Consider the following 20,616-nt stretch of genomic DNA (forward strand, 5'->3'; position numbering starts at 1 on the left):
CATCCTCATCCCGTCGCCATGGCAACCCTGCATCAGCACCACATGTCTGTGCTGGTATGTAACCGTGGAGCTCAAGACCCGAACAATCGCACACAGATGATCGTCTCTGAGACGCACTTTTCTTCATCCCTCACACGGACGCACACACCAGCTTCAACAGCAGCTTCTCTTCATGATGGCGTCGCCATGACGATCATCCGGCCTTGAACACTTCACTGATGGAGCAGAGAAACTTTTCTCACTGAATGACTTTCTAAAAATAAACTATTGACGAAGGCTGCAGCCTCACAGTGTGTGTGTCTGTGTGTGTGTGTGTGTGTCTGTGTGTGTGTGTGTGTGTCTCTCTGTGTGTGCGTCTCTGTGTGTGTTATCTTGTTCCATCCTTTTATTCTGTACTGACACCACAAAAAATCCTATGTTGTGTTGACAACTCTGACAATGAAAGTTTCTGATTCTGTGTGTGTTTGTGTGTATCTGTTTGTGTGTGTTTCTGTTTCTTTGTTTGAGTTTGTGTATTCCTTGTGTGTTTATATGTTTCTGTGTTTGTGTGTTCCTTGTGTGTGTGTATGTTCCTGTGTGTGTGTGCATGGATGTGTTAGTGTTTCTGTGTATGTGTGCATGTGTGTGTTTATTCTTGTATGTGCAGGTGTATGTTTGTGTTCCTGTGTGTGTTTATGTGCATGGATGTGTTAGTGTTTCTGTGTATGTGTGCATGTGTGTGTTTATTTTTGTATGTGCAGGTGTATGTTTGTGTGTTCCTGTGTGTGTGTGTGTATGTTTCTGTGTGTGTGTTTATGTGCATGGATGTGTTTGTGTTTCTGTGTATGTGTGCATGTGTGTGTTTATTTTTGTATGCGGAGGTCTATGTTTGTGTGTTTTTGTGTTAATGGATGTCTTAGTGTTTCTGTGTATGTGTGCATGTGTGTGTTTATTTTTGTATGCGCAGGTGTATGTTTGTGTGTTCCTTGTGTGTTTTTGTGTTAATGGATGTCTTAATGTTTCTGTGTATTTGTGCATGTGTGTGTTTATTTTTGTATGCGCAGGTGTATGTTTGTGTGTTCCTTGTGTGTTTTTGTGTTAATGGATGTGTTAGTCTTTCTGTGTATTTGTGCATGTGTGTGTTTATTTTTGTATGTGCAGGTGTATGTTTGTGTTCCTGTGTGTGTGTTTATGTGCATGGATGTGTTAGTGTTTCTGTGTATGTGTGTGTTGTTTTTGTATGTGCAGGTGTATGTTTGTGTGTTTGTTTGTGTATGTATATGTGCATGTACGTGTATGAGTTTATGATTGTGTGTGTATGCATTTCTGTTTGTGTGTGTGTGTATGTTTGTGTCTGAGTGTGTGTGTTCAAAAGGCTTGTGTTGTTACTGTTGTGTGTTTGTTCTGCTGGCATAATGTTGTCATTTGTTTGGCCTTAATGTTGATTGTGTTGTTGCTTTTCTGGTGTGTTTTTATTCTTTTACATCTTGTTTTAGTTCTGCGCTCATTTTTGTGCGTCGGTTTATGAAGTTACCATTTGTGTTACTCTTGAATATTGTGTTGGTTGTGAGTTTCCACCTGACTGTTAACATTGTTGCGTTGTTGTCGTCATCACGCGACATGATGTGTGTCGCTCAATAATAAGTGTCTCACAACTTTCCCCCGCATCAGTGACACACACGTGTGTGCGGCTCCATCGACGCACACGTGTGTGCGGCTCCATCGACACACAACTCTTCTCACGATGGTTCAACAAGTGGTTGTGTCTCCAAACATCTCGACTCCTGGACCAGCGGCGGTGGGAGGCGTTGCTAGGCGACAGATTAGCTCCTTCTTTCAAGAAGCTCAGACCTTGACTCTTGGGTGTAAAAATAAACCAAAGAAAGGAAGGACGAGCGTCGTTAACCTCTGGCGGAGGAACCTCTCGGCGTCTTCAAGAGCTCCAGGAATAGACGCTTGTTTGTGTCGGTGGCTCTTCACGTGTTTGACATTTCATCAGGACGGACGATGACTCAGGGCGAGGAGAACATGCAGATCCACAGAGTCCAGTGTGAAAGTAGCGCCTGTTGCTGAGGCCACACCAGTCCAGAGCCAGAATGTTCCGCACGAGGGCGAGAAGACGTGTGCGTGTCCATGAAAGGTTGTTGTTTATGTGACACACCAGGGAATAAGAAGGATGAATAAATATGATGAATGAATGAATGAATGATTCAAAGTGTTTCTATATTTGAGTGAAGATTATCTTGATGTGTAAAAGTATTCTGAGATATATATATATATACTGTATATATATATTGTATGGAGTGAACATTGTTATAATGTTCTATAAAAAATAAGGGAACAAAGTATAATCAGAAAAGTGAATGAGTGAATAAAACCTTATGTACTGATAAAACATGTGAATGAGTTATTTTAATAATTGACTTTATAAGAATAAACTGATATACAAGAGTGAGTGAATGAATGAGTGAGTGAAAGAAAAGCATGTGAGAGAATAAATGAACAGATAGTGATGACTGAGTGAATATTATATTGTTTTAACGATGAACTGCTGCAACATGAGTGAAAGATTCATGTGGAGAAAAGTGCCGACGCAGCATAAAGAGCATGAGAGTGAACTTGTGAATGAGCGAGTGAATGAATGAATGAAGGTGAAGTGTGTGTTACATATTCATGACAGGAGGATGTAAGAGTGAGAGTGAACTTGTTAATGAGCGAGTGAGTGAATGAATGAAGGTGAAGTGTGTGTTACATATTCATGACAGGAGGATGTAAGAGTGAGAGTGAACTTGTGAATGAGCGAGTGAATGAATGAATGAAGGTGAAGTGTGTGTTACATATTCATGACAGGAGGATGTAAGAGTGAGAGTGAACTTGTGAATGAGCGAGTGAATGAATGAATGAAGGTGAAGTGTGTGTTACATATTCATGACAGGAGGATGTAAGAGTGAGAGTGAACTTGTTAATGAGCGAGTGAGTGAATGAATGAAGGTGAAGTGTGTGTTACATATTCATGACAGGAGGATGTAAGAGTGAGAGTGAACTTGTGAATGAGCGAGTGAATGAATGAATGAAGGTGAAGTGTGTGTTACATATTCATGACAGGAGGATGTAAGAGTGAGAGTGAACTTGTGAATGAGTGAGTGAATGAATGAATGAAGGTGAAGTGTGTGTTACATATTCATGACAGGAGGATGTAAGAGTGAGAGTGAACTTGTGAATGAGTGAGTGAATGAATGAATGAAGGTGAAGTGTGTGTTACATATTCATGACAGGAGGATGTAAGAGTGAGAGTGAACTTGTGAATGAGCGAGTGAGTGAATGAATGAAGGTGAAGTGTGTGTTACATATTCATGACAGGAGGATGTAAGAGTGAGAGTGAACTTGTGAATGAGTGAGTGAATGAATGAATGAAGGTGAAGTGTGTGTTACATATTCATGACAGGAGGATGTAAGAGTGAGAGTGAACTTGTGAATGAGCAAGTGAGTGAATGAATGAAGGTGAAGTGTGTGTTACATATTCATGACAGGAGGATGTAAGAGTGAGAGTGAACTTGTGAATGAGTGAGTGAGTGAATGAATGAAGGTGAAGTGTGTGTTACATATTCATGACAGGAGGATGTAAGAGTGAGAGTGAACTTGTGAATGAGTGAGTGAGTGAATGAATGAAGGTGAAGTGTGTGTTACATATTCATGACTGGAGGATGTAAGAGTGAGAGTGAACTTGTGAATGAGTGAGTGAGTGAATGAATGAAGGTGAAGTGTGTGTTACATATTCATGACAGGAGGATGTAAGAGTGAGAGGGAACTTGTGAATGAGTGAGTGAATGAATGAAGGTGAAGTGTGTGTTACATATTCATGACAGGAGGATGTAAGAGTGAGAGTGAACTTGTGAATGAGTGAGTGAATGAATGAAGGTGAAGTGTGTGTTACATATTCATGACAGGAGGATGTAAGAGTGAGAGTGAACTTGTGAATGAGCGAGTGAGTGAGTGAATGAAGGTGAAGTGTGTGTTACATATTCATGACAGGAGGATGTACGAGTGAGAGTGAACTTGTGAATGAGTGAGTGAATGAATGAATGAAGGTGAAGTGTGTGTTACATATTCATGACAGGAGGATGTACGAGTGAGAGTGAACTTGTGAATGAGTGAGTGAATGAATGAATGAAGGTGAAGTGTGTGTTACATATTCATGACAGGAGGATGTACGAGTGAGAGTGAACTTGTGAATGAGCGAGTGAATGAATGAATGAAGGTGAAGTGTGTGTTACATATTCATGACAGGAGGATGTACGAGTGAGAGTGAACTTGTGAATGAGTGAGTGAATGAATGAATGAAGGTGAAGTGTGTGTTACATATTCATGACAGGAGGATGTACGAGTGAGAGTGAACTTGTGAATGAGCGAGTGAATGAATGAATGAAGGTGAAGTGTGTGTTACATATTCATGACAGGAGGATGTACGAGTGAGAGTGAACTTGTGAATGAGTGAGTGAATGAATGAATGAAGGTGAAGTGTGTGTTACATATTCATGACAGGAGGATGTACGAGTGAGAGTGAACTTGTGAATGAGCGAGTGAGTGAATGAATGAAGGTGAAGTGTGTGTTACATATTCATGACAGGAGGATGTAAGAGAGAGAGTGAACTTGTGAATGAGCGAGTGAGTGAATGAATTAAGGTGAAGTGTGTGTTACATATTCATGACAGGAGGATGTAAGAGTGAGAGTGAACTTGTGAATGAGTGAGTGAATGAATGAATGAAGGTGAAGTGTGTGTTACATATTCATGACAGGAGGATGTAAGAGTGAGAGTGAACTTGTGAATGAGCGAGTGAATGAATGAATGAAGGTGAAGTGTGTGTTACATATTCATGACAGGAGGATGTAAGAGTGAGAGTGAACTTGTGAATGAGCGAGTGAATGAATGAATGAAGGTGAAGTGTGTGTTACATATTCATGACAGGAGGATGTAAGAGTGAGAGTGAACTTGTGAATGAGTGAGTGAGTGAATGAATGAAGGTGAAGTGTGTGTTACATATTCATGACAGGAGGATGTAAGAGTGAGAGTGAACTTGTGAATGAGTGAGTGAATGAATTGAATGAAGGTGAAGTGTGTGTTACATATTCATGACAGGAGGATGTAAGACAGAGAGTGAACTTGTGAATGAGTGAGTGAGTGAATGAATGAAGGTGAAGTGTGTGTTACATATTCATGACAGGAGGATGTAAGAGTGAGAGTGAACTTGTGAATGAGTGAATGAGTGAATGAATGAAGGTGAAGTGTGTGTTACATATTCATGACAGGAGGATGTAAGAGTGAGAGTGAACTTGTGAATGAGTGAGTGAATGAATGAATGAAGGTGAAGTGTGTGTTACATATTCATGAGAGGAGGATGTAAGAGTGAGAGTGAACTTGTGAATGAGTGAGTGAGTGAATGAATGAAGGTGAAGTGTGTGTTACATATTCATGACAGGAGGATGTAAGAGTGAGAGTGAACTTGTGAATGAGTGAGTGAGTGAATGAATGAAGGTGAAGTGTGTGTTACATATTCATGAAAGGAGGATGTAAGACAGAGAGTGAACTTGTGAATGAGTGAGTGAGTGAATGAATGAAGGTGAAGTGTGTGTTACATATTCATGACAGGAGGATGTAAGAGTGAGAGTGAACTTGTGAATGAGTGAATGAGTGAATGAATGAAGGTGAAGTGTGTGTTACATATTCATGACAGGAGGATGTAAGAGTGAGAGTGAACTTGTGAATGAGTGAGTGAATGAATAAATGAAGGTGAAGTGTGTGTTACATATTCATGAGAGGAGGATGTAAGAGTGAGAGTGAACTTGTGAATGAGTGAGTGAGTGAATGAATGAAGGTGAAGTGTGTGTTACATATTCATGACAGGAGGATGTAAGAGTGAGAGTGAACTTGTGAATGAGTGAGTGAGTGAATTAATGAAGGTGAAGTGTGTGTTACATATTCATGAAAGGAGGATGTAAGACAGAGAGTGAACTTGTGAATGAGTGAGTGAGTGAATGAATGAAGGTGAAGTGTGTGTTACATATTCATGACAGGAGGATGTAAGAGTGATAGTGAACTTGTGAATGAGTGAGTGAATGAATGAATGAAGGTGAAGTGTGTGTTACATATTCATGACAGGAGGATGTAAGAGTGAGAGTGAACTTGTGAATGAGTGAATGAGTGAATGAATGAATGAAGGTGAAGTGTGTGTTACATATTCATGACAGGAGGATGTAAGAGTGAGAGTGAACTTGTGAATGAGTGAGTGAATGAATGAATGAAGGTGAAGTGTGTGTTACATATTCATGACAGGAGGATGTAAGAGTGAGAGTGAACTTGTGAATGAGCGAGTGAATGAATGAAGGTGAAGTGTGTGTTACATATTCATGACAGGAGGATGTAAGAGTGAGAGTGAACTTGTGAATGAGTGAGTGAGTGAATGAATGAAGGTGAAGTGTGTGTTACATATTCATGACAGGAGGATGTAAGAGAGAGAGTGAACTTGTGAATGAGTGAGTGAATGAATGAATGAAGGTGAAGTGTGTGTTACATATTCATGACAGGAGGATGTAAGAGTGAGAGTGAACTTGTGAATGAGTGAGTGAGTGAATGAAGGTGAAGTGTGTGTTACATATTCATGACAGGAGGATGTAAGAGTGAGAGTGAACTTGTGAATGAGTGAGTGAATGAATGAAGGTGAAGTGTGTGTTACATATTCATGACAGGAGGATGTAAGAGTGAGAGTGAACTTGTGAATGAGTGAGTGAATGAATGAAGGTGAAGTGTGTGTTACATATTCATGACAGGAGGATGTAAGAGTGAGAGTGAACTTGTGAATGAGTGAGTGAGTGAATGAAGGTGAAGTATGTGTTACATATTCATGACAGGAGGATGTAAGAGTGAGAGTGAACTTGTGAATGAGTGAGTGAATGAATGAAGGTGAAGTGTGTGTTACATATTCATGACAGGAGGATGTAAGAGTGAGAGTGAACTTGTGAATGAGTGAGTGAATGAATGAAGGTGAAGTGTGTGTTACATATTCATGACAGGAGGATGTGAGAGTGAGAGTGAACTTGTGAATGAGTGAGTGAGTGAATGAAGGTGAAGTGTGTGTTACATATTCATGACAGGAGGATGTAAGAGTGAGAGTGAACTTGTGAATGAGCGAGTGAATGAAAGAATGAAGGTGAAGTGTGTGTTACATATTCATGACAGGAGGATGTAAGAGTGAGAGTGAACTTGTGAATGAGTGAATAAATGAATGAAGGTGAAGTGTGTGTTACATATTCATGACAGGAGGATGTGAGAGTGAGAGTGAACTTGTGAATGAGTGAATAAATGAATGAAGTTGAAGTGTGTGTTACATATTCATGACAGGAGGATGTAAGAGTGAGAGTGAACTTGTGAATGAGTGAATAAATGAATGAAGGTGAAGTGTGTGTTACATATTCATGACAGGAGGATGTAAGAGTGAGAGTGAACTTGTGAATGAGTGAATAAATGAATGAAGGTGAAGTGTGTGTTACATATTCATGACAGGAGGATGTAAGAGTGAGAGTGAACTTGTGAATGAGTGAATAAATGAATGAAGGTGAAGTGTGTGTTACATATTCATGACAGGAGGATGTAAGAGTGAGAGTGAACTTGTGAATGAGTGAATAAATGAATGAAGGTGAAGTGTGTGTTACATATTCATGACAGGAGGATGTAAGACAGAGAGAATTGAACGAGAGGATGTGTGAATGAATCATTCAGACAAAACAAGACAAAGACACTAATTGATTTATTTTTTTCCATCAGAGACGAGAAGACGTGGACCCCCCCCCCCCCCGGACCCCCCGCCCCGGAACCCCCCCCTGGTCATAATGGCAACAACAATGGCGGCTCTCAGGATGTGGAGGACGAGGAGACGCTGGAGTGTCTCTGAGACGACAAACAAACAACTCTTGCATAAAGATGTGAATATTTTATATTTTAGAGACACAACGATGTGTGTGTGTGTGTGTGTGTACGTGTGTGTGTGTGTGTGTGTGTGTGTGTACGTGTGTGTGTGTGTGAGTGTTTGTGTGTAGGGGTGTGTGTGTGTGTGTGTACGTGTGTACGTGTGTGCGTGTGTGTGTGTGTGTGTGTGTGTGTGTGTGTGTGTGTACGGGTGTGTATGTGTGTGTGTGTGTGTACGTGTGTGTGTGTGTGTGGGTGTGTGTGTGTGTGTGTGTGTGTGTGTGAGTGTACGTGTGTGTGTGTGTGTACGTGTGTATGTGTGTACGTGTGTGTGTGTGAGTGTACGTGTGTGTGTGTGTACGTGTGTGTGTGTGTACGTGTGTGTGTGTGTGTACGTGTGTGTGTGTGTGTGTGTTTGTGTGTAGGGGTGTGTGTGTACGTGTGTGTGTGTGTGTGTGTGTGTGTGAGTGTACGTGTGTGTGTGTGTGTGTACGTGTGTGTGTGTGTGTGTACGTGTGTGTGTGTGAGTGTACGTGTGTGTGTGTGTACGTGTGTGTGTGTGTACGTGTGTGTGTGTGTGTACGTGTGTGTGTGTGTGTGTGTGTGTTTGTGTGTAGGGGTGTGTGTGTGTGTGTACGTGTGTGTGTGTGTGTGTGTGTGTGTGTGTACGTGTGTGTGTGTACGTGTGTGTGTGTGTGTGTGTAGGGGTGTGTGTGTGTAGGGGTGTGTGTGTACGTGTGTGTGTGTGTGTACGTGTGTGTGTGTGTGTGTGAGTGTGTACGTGTGTGTGTGTGTGTGTGTGTGTGTGTGTGTGTGTGTGAGTGTGTGTGTGTGTGTGTAGGGGTGTGTGTGTGTGTGTGTGTGTGTACGTGTGTGTGTGTGTGTGTGTGTGTACGTGTGTGTGTGTGTGTGTGTGTGTGAGTGTGTGTGTGTGTGTGTGTGTGTGTGTGTGAGTGTGTGTGTGTGTGTGTAGGGGTGTGTGTGTACGTGTGTGTGTGTGTGTACGTGTGTGTGTGTGTGTGTGAGTGTGTACGTGTGTGTGTGTGTGTGTGTGTGTGTGTGAGTGTGTGTGTGTGTGTGTAGGGGTGTGTGGGGGTGTGTGTGTACGTGTGTGTGTAGGGGTGTGTGTGTGTAGGGGTGTGTGTGTACGTGTGTGTGTGTGTGTACGTGTGTGTGTGTGTGAGTGTGTACGTGTGTGTGTGTGTGTGTGTGTGTGTGAGTGTGTGTGTGTGTGTGTAGGGGTGTGTGTGTGTGTGTGTGTACGTGTGTGTGTGTGTGTGTGTACGTGTGTGTGTTTGTGTGTGTGTGTGAGTGAAAGCTGTTGAATGACACAAGAACCATTCAGATAAAGTTGCATCATCTCATTGAGCAGAAGGTTCACGGTGTCGTCGAAACATCATGGATTTAGTTTGAGTCGAGAAATAAGAAGATAAACTTTTGAGCTCAGACTTGACTCTCGACGACACAAACTTCTCTTAATTACTGTCCTTTATTATGAATAAATTAACTTTGTTGTGAAGATGAATCGGTGAAGTGTCCCCTTGCTTTTCATTGACTTGAATGAAAGTCAAACATATGATGACGTCACTAAACCAACAGTTTTCTGATGAATGAAAAGATGGAAATGAAAACAAAAGAAGAAACAAGCAAGTGTTAAAGAATCAAGAGAAGAAAAGAAAACTTTCAAGATTTCCATAATTTTACTTGTAAATATAAATGTATGAAAAGAAAAAAATGTTCAACTTATTTTCAGTGAACCTGGCAAATATTTACTGGTGAGCGAGGAGGGGACACCCTGGAAAGGTGGCCACTCACCACATCAACGGCTCTGATTTAAAGACATTTAAAATCATTATTAATGTTCTGGGATTGAAGCAGGAAACCAATGGAACGAGAGAATACGAGACCGAGCAGGTGGTCCACACCTGCACAGGTGATCAGACGACTTCAACCTTCACTGACGGTGCTCGAGGTCACGAGGTCCACACCTGCACAGGTGATCAGACGACTTCAACCTTCACTGACGGTGCTCGAGGTCACGAGGTCCACACCTGCACAGGTGATCAGACGACTTAAACCTTCACTGACGGTGCCTGAGGTCCACACCTGCACAGGTGATCAGAAGACCTTAACCTTCACTGACGGTGCTCGAGGTCACGAGGTCCACACCTGCACAGGTGATCAGACGACCTTAACCTTCACTGACGGGGCCCGAGGTCACAAGGTCCACACCTGCACAGGTGATCATACGACCTTAACCTTCACTGACGGTGCTCGAGCCCACGAGGTCCACACCTGCACAGGTGATCCGACGACTTCAACCTTCACTGACGGTGCTCGAGGTCACGAGGTCCACACCTGCACAGGTGATCAGACGACCTTAACCTTCACTGACGGTGCTCGAGGTCACGAGGTCCACACCTGCACAGGTGATCAGACGACCTTAACCTTCACTGACGGGGCCCGAGGTCACGAGGTCCACACCTGCACAGGTGATCATACGACCTTAACCTTCACTGACGGTGCTCGAGGTCACGAGGTCCACACCTGCACAGGTAATCCGACGACTTCAACCTTCACTGACGGTGCTCGAGGTCACGAGGTCCACACCTGCACAGGTGATCAGACGACTTCAACCTTCACTGACTGTGCTCGAGGTCACGAGGTCCACACCTGCACAGGTGATCCGACGACTTCAACCTTCACTGACGGTGCTCGAGGTCACGAGGTCCACACCTGCACAGGTGATCAGACGACCTTAACCTTCACTGACGGGGCCCGAGGTCACGAGGTCCACACCTGCACAGGTGATCAGACGACCTTAACCTTCACTGACGGTGCTCGAGGTCCACACCTGCACAGGTGATCAGACGACCTTAACCTTCACTGACGGTGCTCGAGGTCCACACCTGCACAGGTGATCAGACGACTACAACCTTCACTGACGGTGCTCGAGGTCACGAGGTCCACACCTGCACAGGTGATCAGACGACTTCAACCTTCACTGAAGGTGCTCGAGGTCACGAGGTCCACACCTGCACAGGTGATCCGACGACTTCAACCTTCACTGATGGTGCTCGAGGTCACGAGGTCCACACCTGCACAGGTGATCAGACGACCTTAACCTTCACTGACGGTGCTCGAGGTCACGAGGTCCACACCTGCACAGGTGATCAGACGACCTTAACCTTCACTGACGGGGCTCGAGGTCACAAGGTCCACACCTGCACAGGTGATCCGACGACCTTAACCTTCACTGACAGGGCTCGAGGTCACGAGGTCCACACCTGCACAGGTGATCAGACGACCTTAACCTTCACTGACGGGGCTCGAGGTCACGAGGTCCACACCTGCACAGGTGATCAGACGACCTTAACCTTCACTGACGGGGCCCGAGGTCACGAGGTCCACACCTGCACAGGTGATCATACGACCTTAACCTTCACTGACGGGGCTCGAGGTCACGATAATCGCACCTGAAACTAACGTCGTGACTCGAGTCGCATCAGAAAACACGGACGTCGAGTAGACGAGTGATGAAGGAGCGAGGGATGCGTCGACCACAGCAGGACAGCTGGTGGCGCCGTGGAGTCACTCGACGACTCCCGTTATAGCCACAGGCTGTTGTGACAAGTCACACGATGACAAACTCTCGTCAAGGACACGTTAAAACCCTGCGGTGAAGCCAGACCCGACCAGTCGATCGGCAGGACTTGTTCACCGGAGACAAGAAAAGTTAGTTAAAGCTCTGAAGGTGCAGATGTGCGTCTGACGCACACCATCATCGCACACACACACCGACTGTCGCAACAACAGCTTCTCACAGGTTGGGTCAGCGATAGAAACTTGGTGTCAGAAGTAGGATGGTAGAGAGTCTCGCATCCAACAAAAGATCATCTTCAAAGATGTCGTCTTCGACGTTTCTTCGTCTGAGTCAAAATAGAGTTTGTGTTTCACTCATTAGTTAACAGGTTTATTTTTGGAGTAAACTTGACTAAAACAAGCGTCTTGACTTGTACTCGTGTGACTTCAGTCTGTCGAACTGAGAAACCTGGTGTAGTATTTGATAAAGACGTGTCACTAGTTTAACTCTTAGGAAAACTGACCACAAACTGTTTCAACTGAGAAAAATCTATAAACTTAAGAAAATGTTGTCACAACATGATCTGGATCTTATAATCCATGTGTTTGTGTCGTTTAAACTATAGTAACAGTTTATTTAGTGTCTAAACCAGAAGGATGTGTTTCGCCTGCAGTTCATACTAAACTCTGCAGCCAGAATTCTGAGCCGCTCTAGTAGAAGAACTCACATTTCTCCTTCAAACTCTTCACTGGCTGCCAGTTTCTTTCAGGATCATTTTAAAATTCTGGTTCTTACTTTCAGATCTATTCATGGTCAGACCTTCCATCAGTGATCTGATCCAGACTTACACCCCAGCTCGGGCTCTGAGGTCTGTGGATCAGAATCTACTGATGGTTCCTGAACTTCCGGACCAGAGGAGAGAAATCCTTCCAGACTGTTGCTCCTAAGCTTTGGAACCATCTCTGTGTTTGATGATCTACTGACTCCTTCAAGAAACATCTGTGTTTGATGATCTACTGACTCCTTCAAGAAACATCTGTGTTTGATGATCTACTGACTCCTTCAAGAAACATCTGTGTTTGATGATCTACTGACTCCTTCAAGAAACATCTGTGTTTGATGATCTACTGACTCCTTCAAGAAACATCTGTGTTTGATGATCTACTGACTCCTTCAAGAAACATCTGTGTTTGATGATCTACTGACTCCTTCAAGAAACATCTGTGTTTGATGATCTACTGACTCCTTCAAGAAACATCTGTGTTTGATGATCTACTGACTCCTTCAAGAAACATCTGTGTGTTTGATGATCTACTGACTCCTTCAAGAAACATGTGTGTTTGATGATCTACTGACTCCTTCAAGAAACATCTCTGTGTTCGATGATCTACTGACTCCTTCAAGAAACATCTGTGTTTGATGATCTACTGACTCCTTCAAGAAACATGTGTGTTTGATGATCTACTGACTCCTTCAAGAAACATCTGTGTTTGATGATCTACTGACTCCTTCAAGAAACATCTGTGTTTGATGATCTACTGACTCCTTCAAGAAACATCTCTGTGTTTGATGATCTACTGACTCCTTCAAGAAACATCTGTGTTTGATGATCTACTGACTCCTTCAAGAACCATCTCTGTGTTTGATGATCTACTGACTCCTTCAAGAACCATCTCTGTGTTTGATGATCTACTGACTCCTTCAAGAAACATCTGTGTTTGATGATCTACTGACTCCTTCAAGAAACATCTGTGTTTGATGATCTACTGACTCCTTCAAGAAACATCTGTGTTTGATGATCTACTGACTCCTTCAAGAAACATCTGTGTTTGATGATCTACTGACTCCTTCAAGAACCATCTCTGTGTTTGATGATCTACTGACTCCTTCAAGAAACATCTCTGTGTTTGATGATCTACTGACTCCTTCAAGAAACATCTCTGTGTTTGATGATCTACTGACTCCTTCAAGAAACATCTCTGTGTTTGATGATCTACTGACTCCTTCAAGAAACATCTGTGTTTGATGATCTACTGACTCCTTCAAGAAACATCTGTGTTTGATGATCTACTGACTCCTTCAACCCAACGGATCAACATCACAAGAGTCGAACCTTCAACCTGACAACAACGACAAGAGCTTCTATAACTAACATTCTAACTAAACTAGTTCTGAGAACACGAGGATGTGTCATCTCTGGTCACAGGAAACCATCGTCCAGTCGATCATTAAGAAAAGAAAAGAAAAGAAAAGAAAAGAAAAGAAAAGAAAGAAAAGAAGGTGTGAACATGTTCACAGAAAGAAGTGATGACAGGAAGTGCAGCTCAAGTGCAAACGACACAAAGAGATGATTGAACAGGAAGTCGAGCGAAGAGAAGCAGCTGATGATGGAAGAGTCGCTTTGATAACATGTTATTTACACACTTGTGTGTGTTTCGTGTGTGTTTTAGTTCATGTTGCTTTATTTGTCTCGACGGTTGTTTCCTGAATATATTTTTTATTGACACTTGTGAGTCACTCTTCGTTTTGTTTGTTGATGTTATGATTTGAGTTGTTGTGTGTTTTTGTGTGTGTTACGGTTATGATGCAACTCCTCATTGTCACACACGGTTGTGTTGTCGTCTGCACTCGTGCACCTCCTTATGAAAGATCATTTTATTTTGTTGTAACCGAAAGTGTTTGTGTAACATTTGGTTGAAGATGTTCGTGACTCACTGCTGTTGTCGTGTCGAGAGATAAGCGTTTGTGTTGTGTTGTCGAAAATAATGTTTTTGTATGTGTTTCCATCTGTTGCTTGTTTGTTGTGTAAGTGATGGTTTAAACGGTGTTATTTTTGTTTGTCGTGATCATTAGTGCTGTTTGTGTAACTGTAAATTGTTGCTATTTTTAAACCGAGCTTCACATTATTGTCTCTACATCTACATGTTTGTGTTTCGACTCTATTATTGGGTATCAAGCCGTGCGCGTGCGCGCTCATCCGAACCCCCTTCAATCTCCACGGCTCTATTTCGGGGTGCAAGAGTGAGGACTGTTTCTATAAATAGCCTCGAGTGCGCTGGTCGCGGGCACGCGCCTGCAGTCCTGGACTCGGTCACCGGCGAATCTAATTATAGACGCGCGAACGCGCAGCCGATCCCGCGCTTTTTCTCCCCCCCCCCCCCCGCCTTCACCCTCCTCGATCCACCCCTCGATCCCCCTCGATCCAGCCTCGACAAAACATCGAACTGGATTCACGACAAGAAAGATTTGATGATGAAGATGAAGAGACGCGAGTCTAAACTGAGGTTTAATGAAGGATCGGTTGAAATGATCTGGGATCGGTTCGTGCCTCAGGTGCCAGACTCACTAACACACAGACCTGCTCTGCATGGAAGACGTCTCTCCTCTCTCTCTCTCTCCCTCTCCTCTCCCTCCATCCCTCCCTCCTCACGTACTCAGGAGTCGGTGACTCCGCTGACGTCATCCTCTGGCTCCGCCTCTTACTCGGTTTTGTCCAAATCGGGCTTTCTGCGTCGCCGGAGCTCCCGATTTCATGCCGACGTCATCATCAAGAGCTGTCGTCACGAGGGGGAGGGGCGGGGGTGAGCATCCCTTCATCCCTGATAGGAGGCAGATCCTCTCCCCCCGCCTCCCTCCGTTTTACGTCGGTGTGTGCGCGTCGGGAGCCCCCAACACCCGCGGAGTCCCAGCCTATAAAAGCCAGTTGCGAGCAGAGTCCCTCAACCAGATTTACGGGATCCGGACTCGCAGAGACACCTGAGCCAGTCCTGGACGCAGAAGTGGAGCTACTGGAAGCAGGAGGAGGTTTCGAACCTTTCTCTGGAGCGGATCACACCTGAGATGAACGTCCAATAACACTCGCCAGAACCCTCGTCTCTGAGATCTTCCCAGGAGCTCCAGCACCATGTACCGATCCACCAAAGGCGCGTCCAAGGCTCGCCGGGACCAGATCAACGCCGAGATCCGGAACTTGAAGGACTTGTTGCCCATTTCTGACACCGACAAGTCTCGCCTGTCGTACCTGCACATCATGTCTCTGGCCTGCATGTACACGAGGAAGTCCGTGTTCTTCAGCCCCGGTAAGAACCTGTTGGTCTCAGCAACAGGTGATGCGTGACGAGCGCTGTCCGCGGTGCTGAAACTGACGCTGTCCGCGGTACTGAAACTGACGCTGTCCGTGGTTCTGATTCGCTGCTGCGTCGTTTCCCTCAGAATCTTCCTCCGAGGACGGAGGGTTCGTGTCCTTCGACGAGCTGACCGAGTGGGTCCAGGCGCTGCCCGGGTTCCTGATGCTGCTGACCGGCGAGGGGAAGCTGCTCTTCCTGTCCGACAGCGTCGCCGAGCACCTCGGACACTCCATGGTGAGTCCGGTCCAGCACCTGCCGGGTCGGTCCGGGGGTCTAACGTTTGTGTTCCCTTGCTCAGGTGGACCTCGTGGCTCAGGGCGACAGCGTGTACGACATCATCGACGCGTCGGACCACCTTGTCATGAAGACCAACCTGTCGACGGTGTCCGACTCAGGTGAGGAGAGCCCGTCCTTCTGATAGGCGAACTAAGCAGCGGAAACCTCATCGTGATAACTAACGACTATAGAAAGAGACTGTGAATAAAAAAATATAAATAGAATGAAAAAATACTTCGATGAACGTGTGCACGACTAGAAAAACCGTGTTATAAATGATAAATTATTGATTAGTTCCATCATTAATCAAGTATTTATTTCGAGTAAACTTCAAAGCAGTCGCTCATTTATCTCTAACATTTTTTTTAACTTGAAAACTCATCATCGCATATGAGGCGTCATCCCTCTCAGCGACCGTAATGCTTTGCCGCCCAGCCAACCATTGACAGCTGTCGATGACTTTTTAAATAGATGTTGAATTTAAATACAGTTTTGTACCGACCAATCAGCCATCACTAAATAGATCAGTGTGTGGAAATGCATCTTGGGAGTTCTCTGTTTTGTTGGCACCATGAGTGAGGCTGGTGTTGGTTGTTCTGTTGTGTAAGTTCTCGCTGTTCAAGTAAACGACATGTTCGTAACAAACATCATAACTAGGTAGAACTTTATTGAACAAGTAGTACTGTAGTATTAAGAGACTGTACACGATCCAGAACATCTTCTCTGACGCTTCACGTCTCATCCACAGATCGTCTCTTCCGCTGTCACTTCAACACGTCCAAGTCCGTGCGCAGGCAGAGCGCCGGGAACAAGCTGGTCCTGATCCGAGCCCGCTGCCTGGTCACGCCCTCCACCGCCGCCGGCTCCTACTGGACCTCCAACCCGGCCTGGGTCTGCTTCTGCTCGCCCCTGGAGCCGCACCCCGGCCGCCCGGGACCCGAGTCCTCGTCCCCGCAGGCGGACGCCGACCTGTTCCTGGCCTGTTTCCACTCGCAGCACAGCCGGGACATGAGGCTGCAGGCGGCCCAGGACAGGTGAGGTCACGCCCCCCGTCCTCGTGTGACCTCATGATCATGTGACTAACGCTCGGGTCTTTGCGCAGCGTGAGCTCTTACTTGGGTTACGACGCGGCGTCTCTGCGCTCCTGCTCCTGGTACAGTCTGGTCCACCCTCAGGACCTGACCCACGCCTCCTCGCAGCACCGCCTCCTCCGTGAGTGAACGCCACACGCCCGCCGGCGCCCGCCTGGTCTGATGATTAACATGTTGTTGTTGCTTCAGTGAGGGAAGGAGGAGAAGGTCGGGCAGAGATGGTGGTCCGGGTGCAGGCCCGGGACCAGTCGTGGGTCTGGCTCTACATGGTCCTCCAGCTGCAGCCTGGAGATCTTCCCATCAGCAGCAACAACTACATCATCAGGTAAACAAACGCTTCGAAGGTCAAGGTTGAAGGTCAAGGTCGACGAGTTTCTAAACGTCTTTGAACTCCTGCAGTGAGTCCGAGGCTCTGTCGGTGCGACAGCAGCTGACCTCGGAGCAGAACCAGCTCACCCTGGTCCTGAGCGCTGGCGCCGGTCAGCAGGAGCCGGACACGCTCTCCAGCCCGGACCAGGTCTTCACGCCCAGCAGCAGCGGACTCTCCGCCCAGTCCTTCGACTTCAGCACCACCGGCTGCAGCGTGGGTTCCTCGGACGAGCCCGGCAGCTCGGCCGCCGAGGCCATGCAGGTGGAGGGCGACCTCCGGTCCAGCATCTCCTCTCTGGAGGAGGAGAGCTTCTTTCAGCCGCAGCCCGTCCAGACCCCCTCGGGCGCCGCCTCCCCCAGCCCCGTCACCGTGGAGACCGTTGCGGACTTGGACTTCTTGACCCAGAACATCCTGCTGCCCCCTTCCTTCCAGCTGGACCCACCTCTGCCGGTGCTCCCCCTGCCGCTGCCCCCTGTGCCCACCTCACAAGCTCAGCAGACCAAGGAGCTGGTCTGCACCCCCCCCTACACGCCCCACATGAGCGGGAGCAGCTTCCCGTTCGGGGAACCCCTGTTCAGCTTCGACCCCACCGGCACCACCACCCCGCCCCCCTCTGCCACCACGACCACGTCCACGACTTCCTTGGCTCCCTCGACCTCTTCCACGGCTCCGCCCACCACGGCCCCCAGCCCCGCCCCCCCCACCACCCTGTCCCACAAGCTCCCCCTCACCCTGCCCGCCCCCTCCACCGAGCTCCTGTTCCCCATCGAGTCCTGCAGCGGGACCCTCTACGAGAAACTTCCTCCAACCCCGGACAGCCCCGGAGACGGCGACTGCACGATCATGACCCTCCCCGAAGTCAGGGGTCCCCTTTACGTGGATGTCCCGATGGGGCCGCTCCAGTGCCCCCCCGAGGGTCTCCTCACCCCCGAGGCGTCGCCCGGGAAACAGTCGTGTCACTCCTTCTTCTCCCTGGAGCGAGAGCGTGAGAAGGAACGAGCCGAGATCTCCCTCTTGGCTCAGCACATCAGCTCCCTGGCCGAGGGGTTCTACCTGGACCCGCTTCTGTCCAAACTGTCCCCGCCCCCCATGTCGCCCTCCTCCGCCCCCCCCTCGCCCTTCATGTCGCCCGCCATCGAAGCCGTCGATCCGGTCCACGTGCTCAGGGAGTTTTATCCCATCAAAGCCTTGAAGGGTCTGGACTTCCCCATGTTCCTGGACGAGGACGAGTCTCTGTTTGAAGAGAACCTCCTGGAAACCCTCCTTCAAGACGCCCCTCAAGTCTCCTCCAGTCCAGCGTCCCCTCAGAACCCAGTGTTCTGGCACCAGCCCTCCCCGTTCGAGGGCCACTTCTGTAGCGTCCAATCGGCGCATTGTAACTGCGAGGCCGGAGGGTCCGATGAGGAGCCGATGGAGATCGAGGTGGTCTCGTCTCCTCTGCCCTCCGTCCCGACGTCCCCTCCCCTCATCCTCACCGCCTCGCCGAGCCCCGCGGGCTCCTCGCCCGCCTGCACTCAGTCCCTCATGGAGGAGCTGTCCGTCCTGGAACCCATGTTAGGGGCAGGTGCCTCGATCGCCCCTGGTTTAGGGCAACAACCTGAGTTGTATCAACTCCAATGTCACTCATCGCCACGGTGCTCCCGCACAGGTCAGTACCCGCAGCCGCCGTCGCCCCCTAGTGGGTCCAGTCCCGCTAACAAGTCCTTGTTTCTTGTGTTGCAGATGGGAGTGGAAGTGTTCCTCCGTTCTAAAATAAGTCTGTGACTTACTTCATTAAGTATGGCATATTGTCATATTTTGTGGAGCCCCTTTTACTGCAAAGTAGAACACAATGAAGTGTATAAATATACATACTGTATATACCACTGAAGGACTTCTCCTGAGAACAACCTCCATCTTTTTTTTTTCGTTGTGCCGCGACACCGCACGCCTGCCGCACGAACCCATCACTGGCTGAGTGTTGGTTCCGTGCGGCGCCGCCTCGGCTTCTGTGTCCATCCGTGAACCTCCAGAGAAAACCTCTCGTTTGACTTCCAGACATTTGTAATCACTCGTAGTGAAAAACCTGTTGTGAAGAAAAAAAAGAAAAAAGACAAAAAAAAAAAGATCTATAGACTCAGAGCTCTCGGTCGTTTACACTCTTTCATACGGAAGGACGTCAGCGGCGTCAGACATTACTGGACGAGCGCCGAGCGACCGGATCCAACCTTCAGTCGATCATGCGACGGATCGATCCTGCAGCTCGGTGCTCGACTGCTACTGTCTGCTGGCTCTAAGATACCAACCATTTATATTGAATTCAAACGACTACAAATTGAAAAATATGGAATTTAGAAAATTAATTTTTGATTTTTTGGAATCAGAAGCTGAAACTCTATGTGTAAAAACTTTTTTTTTTTATTTAAAAAAAGTTTACATTTCAATATATTATTAAAAAAAACCTTCAATATCCTGACGACACTGGTTTACTTCTAGACCTTTAAACAAGAGCTCTGAGTTTGTGGCCTTGAACCTTTAAGATTTATTTCTTCATGGAAGATATTGTGTATCGATGTGATGTGCAACAACAACAACAACAACAACAACAAAAAGAAAAAAAGAGGAGATTCTGGCGGGAAAGACGTGGAGAACTTCGCCGACTCAAGAGATTGTCTGGAAGTGTTTTTTTCCGGCGCCGCGATCCTCGCCGACACTCGACGGTGAATGTCGTCAGCATCAATATTTGTCATGCTGGCTCCGAACTCTTCATCGCCGCTCCCCAGGGGGCGCCGGTGCACGTGCGGCACAAGGAAGATTCTTCTTTTTTGAGAGGGTTATTATCCACCGAGACGTTTTGTTCCAGAACAAGAAGGTGCGGGTGCTATTCCTACCAGACACGAGAGAATGGTTCCATTCCCAGGTGTCGCCACGACCACGTAGAGTTGTCTACGCTCAAGTAAAGGAGTGATTCCTACGTTCTAGCTATTCAAGGCTACTTTGATATCACGTGAATATTATGGTCTGTACTTGAAGATGAATGCTTGTGCATTATGTCTGTGAATATGACGCTTCTTCTCAGAAAGGTACACATTTGTACGTTTGTACGACTGGACGACGACGGAGTTTTTACGGAGAGAATCGATCGATATATTTATCTGCAGACGTCGTGGAACAGAATTCTCTTGTGATGCTTATGAGTGTCTTTGATTGTCATACAAATGCATTTATAATAAAGTGCTCTTAACGCAGA

General features: G+C 46.6%; 1 protein-coding gene across 1 annotated transcript; it reads left to right on the forward strand.

Annotated features, from left to right (window-relative positions):
• Positions 1-15,274: 15,274 nt before the first annotated feature.
• On the forward strand, positions 15,275-20,616 carry npas4a (neuronal PAS domain protein 4a). Its single transcript, XM_087799452.1, has 8 exons — positions 15,275-15,602; positions 15,736-15,884; positions 15,949-16,045; positions 16,675-16,960; positions 17,029-17,138; positions 17,207-17,342; positions 17,417-19,035; positions 19,110-20,616. The coding sequence occupies exons 1-8, from the start codon at positions 15,428-15,430 to the stop codon at positions 19,136-19,138; spliced, it is 2,601 nt and encodes an 866-aa protein (XP_087655578.1). The 5' UTR covers positions 15,275-15,427; the 3' UTR covers positions 19,139-20,616.

Source organism: Callionymus lyra, chromosome 9, assembly GCF_982586985.1.
Source record: "Callionymus lyra chromosome 9, fCalLyr1.hap1.1, whole genome shotgun sequence".
NCBI lineage: Eukaryota > Metazoa > Chordata > Actinopteri > Syngnathiformes > Callionymidae > Callionymus > Callionymus lyra.